The sequence below is a fragment of the Cherax quadricarinatus genome, chromosome 29 (genome assembly GCF_038502225.1).
Source record: "Cherax quadricarinatus isolate ZL_2023a chromosome 29, ASM3850222v1, whole genome shotgun sequence".
NCBI lineage: Eukaryota > Metazoa > Arthropoda > Malacostraca > Decapoda > Parastacidae > Cherax > Cherax quadricarinatus.
The window spans coordinates 32,090,551-32,096,421 of NC_091320.1; the positions used below are offsets into that span (position 1 = coordinate 32,090,551).

Consider the following 5,871-nt stretch of genomic DNA (forward strand, 5'->3'; position numbering starts at 1 on the left):
TGGCTGCCTAGGTGGCTGGATGGCTGGCTGGCTGGCTGCCTAGGTGGCTGGATGGCTGGCTGGCTGGCTGCCTAGGTGGCTGGATGGCTGGCTGGCTGGCTGCCTAGGTGGCTGGATGGCTGGCTGGCTGGCTGCCTAGGTGGCTGGATGGCTGGCTGGCTGGCTGCCTAGGTGGCTGGCTGGCTGGCTGGCTGTCTAGGTGGCTGGATGGCTGGATGGCTGCCTGGCTGCCTAGGTGGCTGGATGGCTGGATGGCTGCCTGGCTGCCTAGGTGGCTGGATGGCTGCCTGGCTGTCTAGGTGGCTGCCTGGCTGCCTAGGTGGCTGGATGGCTGCCTGGCTGCCTAGGTGGCTGCCTGGCTGCCTAGGTGGCTGGATGGCTGCCTGGCTGCCTAGGTGGCTGCCTGGCTGCCTAGGTGGCTGGATGGCTGCCTGGCTGCCTAGGTGGCTGCCTGGCTGCCTAGGTGGCTGGATGGCTGCCTGGCTGCCTAGGTGGCTGCCTGGCTGCCTAGGTGGCTGGATGGCTGCCTGGCTGCCTAGGTGGCTGCCTGGCTGCCTAGGTGGCTGGATGGCTGCCTGGCTGCCTAGGTGGCTGCCTGGCTGCCTTGGTGGCTGGATGGCTGCCTGGCTGCCTAGGTGGCTGCCTGGCTGCCTAGGTGGCTGGATGGCTGCCTGGCTGCCTAGGTGGCTGCCTGGCTGCCTAGGTGGCCGGATGGCTGCCTGGCTGCCTGGGTGGCTGCCTGGCTGCCTAGGTGGCTGGATGGCTGCCTGGCTGCCTAGGTGGCTGGCTGGCTGCCTAGGTGGCTGGATGGCTGCCTGGCTGCCTAGGTGGCTGGATGGCTGCCTGGCTGCCTAGGTGGCTGGATGGCTGCCTGGCTGCCTAGGTGGCTGGATGGCTTCCTGGCTGCCTAGGTGGCTGTCTGGCTGCCTAGGTGGCTGGATGGCTGCCTGGCTGCCTAGGTGGCTGGATGGCTGCCTGGCTGCCTAGGTGGCTGGATGGCTGCCTGGCTGCCTAGGTGGCTGGATGGCTTCCTGGCTGCCTAGGTGGCTGTCTGGCTGCCTAGGTGGCTGGATGGCTGCCTGGCTGCCTAGGTGGCTGGATGGCTGCCTGGCTGCCTAGGTGGCTGGATGGCTGCCTGGCTGCCTAGGTGGCTGGCTGGCTGCCTAGGTGGCTGGATGGCTGGCTGGCTGCCTAGGTGGCTGGATGGCTGCCTGGCTGCCTAGGTGGCTGTCTGGCTGCCTAGGTGGCTGGATGGCTGCCTGGCTGCCTAGGTGGCTGGATGGCTGCCTGGCTGCCTAGGTGGCTGGATGGCTGCCTGGCTGCCTAGGTGGCTGGCTGGCTGCCTAGGTGGCTGGATGGCTGGCTGGCTGCCTAGGTGGCTGGATGGCTGCCTGGCTGCCTAGGTGGCTGGATGGCTGCCTGGCTGCCTAGGTGGCTGGCTGGCTGCCTAGGTGGCTGGATGGCTGGCTGGCTGCCTAGGTGGCTGGATGGCTGCCTGGCTGCCTAGGTGGCTGGATGGGCAATTGTCAATATTTTTTCGTTTTTTCCTTCAGTTCAGTGACGACCTTCACTGCCACACAAGGTCTGTTGTTCCCGTTACTGTTTCAAGGTTCTGTTGCCCCACCCGGCCAGCCGGCTGCCCCAACCTGTTGCTCCCGTTACTGTTTCAAGGTTCTGTTGCCCCACCCGGCCAGCCGGCTGCCCCAACCTGTTGCTCCCGTTACTGTTTCAAGGTTCTGTTGCCCCACCCGGCCAGCCGGCTGCCCCAACCTGTTGCTCCCGTTACTGTTACAAGGTTCTGTTACCCCACCCGGCTGTGGCAACGAAGGAAGCGAAAGGAAGGGAAAAAAGGGAGGGAAAGGAAGGGAAAAAGGGAGGGAAAGGAAGGGAAAAAATGGAGGGAAAGGAAGGGAAAGGAAGGGGAAGGAAAGGGAGTCGATGTGTTTAGTCCATGGACTGAGTACATCGACTTCAGGCTGAGGGACTGACTGCCTTGCCTCAAACTCCTCAGCTTCTACCGTTCTTCTCTACAATCGACTGAAGAAGCCACTGACTGGCGGAACGTTTCCCTAATATTCCCAAATGTTGCACAAGTGTATAATTTTTCAATTACAGGCATGCATAGGCTTGGGAGTGGATGTTGCAGCAATGATGGGTCTATCAAGAGAGACGTCAATCATCCTCCACCCAAAAAAAATGAAATAAATATGGTAATATATTGGAATAATGGGGTATAATTTACCCATCAGGAGAGGATATTGTAATGGGTTGATTACAGAGAAATAATTGTACATAAATAGTACACAATACCGACAAGATGAAGAATTAGACACATGTGTAACATCTGGGTGTCTTTATTGTAGACGTTCCGCCATCCAGTGGATTTATCAGTACGAATATAATAAGACTAGAGCTGTATATGAAAGATGAGATAATCAGTCCCTCAGTCTTAGAGTTAGTGAAGAGCAACGTAGTCCTCAAGAATCTGAAGTAATGAGTGTATATATATAATTCTATATTCTACACATTATGTTCTTGTATTACTAAAGCCACGGATGGTGAAACGTCTACAAATAAAGATAATTACAAAGAACTTTGTAATTCAGTTAATTAAAAGGCTGCATTAGGATTAATGGAAGGAGGTTCCCCTCTTCTTCCTCCTCTTCTTCCTCCTCCTCTTCCTCTTCTTCCTCCTCTTCTTCCTCCTCTTCTTCCTCCTCCTCCAGGATACCTTCAGTTGACTTGCATAATTCTCCTCCCGATGACTGCACAGGCTGCACCGCGACAAGTACACAGGAAGGGTTGGGAGAGTCCAGTGCTTGTGACTGATCTATGGGATTTGACGTGCTGTTGGAGTGTGAATCATGGTGAACCAAACTGTGGTTTCAGAGACAGACACGTGGTGGTGAGGCGGCTCAATAACAACCATTTATGCTTTTCTTAAAAAAAAAAAAAAGGGGTTATGGAGTGAGTGATGGTGAATATTGTTTCTTTAGTCTACTGTGTTTTTGTCACTGTCGTGGCTTTCATTGTTGTTGTTTTTGTCGTTACTTCATCACTGTTCTTGTTTTATAAGTTATCTATTTTGGGGATTTTTTTTTTTTTTTGCTATGGGTTAAGTTTTTTTTTTTACTTCACTGGTTTTAAAAATATATTTTATTTACATGTTGGTGCTGTTATTTTGCTGCCGTTGCTTTTGTTTTATGGTTTACTTGCTGTTAGCGCTGTTGTTTTTGCTACGGACTGATGCAGGTTTATTGTTTTATTGTTGTTTTTTTTCGTAAGATTTTATATTTTTCTTATTTTGCCGTGAGAATTATCTTTTGTTTTTGCTGCTGTTATTGTTGTTGTTATTTGTTGCTGTTGTTATTTGTTGTTGTTGCTGTTATTGTTGTTGTTGCTGTTATTGTTATTTGTTGTTGTAGCTGTTATTGTTGTTGCTGTTATTGTTGTTGCTGTTATTGTTGTTGCTGCTGTTATTGTTGTTATTTGTTGCTGTTGTTATTTGTTGTTGTTGCTGTTATTGTTGTTGTTGCTGTTGTTGTTGTTGCTGTTATTGTTGTTGCTGTTATTGTTGTTGCTGCTGTTATTGTTGTTATTTGTTGCTGTTGTTATTTGTTGTTGTTGCTGTTATTGTTGTTGTTGCTGTTATTGTTGTTGTTGCTGTTATTGTTGTTGTTGCTGTTATTGTTGTTATTTGTTGCTGTTGTTATTTGTTGTTGTTGCTGTTATTGTTGTTGTTGCTGTTATTGTTGTTGTTGCTGTTATTGTTGTTGTTGCTGTTATTGTTGTTGTTGCTGTTGTTATTGTTATTTGTTGTTGTTGCTGTTATTGTTGTTGTTGCTGTTATTGTTGTTGTTGCTGTTATTGTTGTTGTTGCTGTTGTTATTTGTTGTTGTTGCTGTTATTGTTGTTGTTGCTGTTATTGTTATTTGTTGTTGTTGCTGTTATTGTTGTTGTTGCTGTTGTTATTGTTATTTGTTGTTGTTGTTATTTGTTGTTGTTGCTGTTATTGTTGTTGTTGCTGTTGTTATTGTTATTTGTTGTTGTTGCTGTTATTGTTGTTGTTGCTGTTGTTATTGTTATTTGTTGTTGCTGCTGTTGTTGTTGTTGCTGTTATTGTTGTTGCTGTTATTTGTTGCTGCTGTTGTAGATTCCACTACTTTTTTGCAATGGAAATACAATAAAAGAAAAAAAAACACGAGTAGAGAGAATCAATAACAGATAATAATGAAACTGGACATCATCGGGGGGCGTTGACCCCCGGAACCTCCTCCGGGTATTATCTGACAAGAGAATAAACATAACATCCCCTTATACATTGATTTCAGTATCACAACTCTGGTAGCGTAAGTCACCTTCCGGTAATTACATCGCTGTAACATCATTAGTATCGTTGTAACATCATTAGCAGGTACGAACACACTCATTTGTTTTCATCTAATGTGTAATTTAAAATTCTAGATACATGTGTATATGTACAATCTCCATTTGTCCTGCCTAAGAATGGCAGTCCAGCATTGTTTGTGACGACTCTCTCGGAGAGAAAGAGCATCTATATATATATATATATATATATATATATATATATATATATATATATATATATATATATATATATATATATATATATATAATATATATATATATATTTATTTATTTATTGTGGAAGCAGGCTGTCTGCTTCACGGATCAGAAGTGTTACAGGTCTTGGTAACTGTGGCAGACTAGGGTCTGAGTAGGACGGGGGATGAAAGGTTAGAAGTGGGTGGAACGGAAGGTCAGGGTTGAGGATAGGTGAAGGGAGTGGTTCGGGGATAACGGGAGGACTGGTTTAAGGGGATAACAGGACAGATTTCAGGCTTCGGGTTGAAGGGTATTGAGTGGGTGGGGAGGGAGGTGAAGGGGGAATAACGGTTTCATTACTAGAAGTGGCGACTGTGTTGTTGTGGTCTGGCGAGGGAAGCCTGTTGGTTCAGGATGTTGGCGTGGGCGCTGGCGAGGGCGCGCTGTGCCTGGGCTACTTCTGGGGTGAATTGGGGACTCTCCACCTTGCCGGCGACGCCGGCGGGTATGCTATGGGCCAGGGGACCCGGGAACTGCAGTGGGTTGATGACATGACCGTGCTGGTTGGTGACGGGGATGTTAGGGTCAACAACGCGTGGACGGAAGGTCTGCTGTGGCTGGAACTGTTGTTGGTGATTACCTAGGTTCTCCTGCACGTTGAAGGAGGGGAAGGACTGCTGATGGTGGAACTGCTGCTGGGGTTGGTGGTGCTGCTGGGGCTGGTGGTGCTGCTGGGGCTGGTGGTGTTGCTGACGGCTACGAGGGACAGGAGCCGGAGTGGGGTGTAATGAGGCATGACGAGACAGAAGCTGTCCGATTTCTCGGGTCACATCGAATTCAGCTGTGGACGGGTGGGATGGCTGGCGGGAGGGCTGGTGGGAGGGCTGAGGTGCGAAGCGGTGAGGGGATGGGGGCAGAGGGGCGTCGTGTTGTTGGGGGGAGTCGAACTGCTGCCTCTGAGGAACAGAATAAAGGAACCAATCAGCCAGCTGGAGCTACACAGGAAACAGTACTGGTTTAAAAGGTAACATCAAGGCAGGTAGAGAGGTACAAAGTCACGGAAAAGCAAACCTGTGAGCGAAACGTTATCGCCTGTGAGAGAAACCTGATTTTTGTAATGTCATACAGGGCCTTAGATGACGAGGGACAATGGAACAAAATACTGATCAGCTGACTTTGCATTACATATTACGCTGGAAGAGACAAATGAGAGAGACTGAAAGACTGAGAGACAGCCAGAAGTATCGGCCGACTATCAGCCTCACCTGTGACTGAGTAGGCTGTGTGCTGGTGATTTGTGAGTGG

General features: G+C 49.0%; 1 protein-coding gene across 1 annotated transcript in view; it reads right to left on the bottom strand.

Moving 5' to 3' along the window:
* Positions 1 to 4,640: 4,640 nt before the first annotated feature.
* The window catches only part of LOC128690427 (G-box-binding factor-like), a 3,330-nt gene continuing 2,099 nt past the window's right edge, over positions 4,641 to 5,871 (bottom strand). The window contains exon 4 of the mRNA XM_070089680.1: positions 4,641 to 5,522. Coding sequence (XP_069945781.1) covers positions 4,926 to 5,522 — 597 coding nt within the window. The 3' untranslated portion in view covers positions 4,641 to 4,925. The remainder of the gene's footprint in view (positions 5,523 to 5,871) is intronic.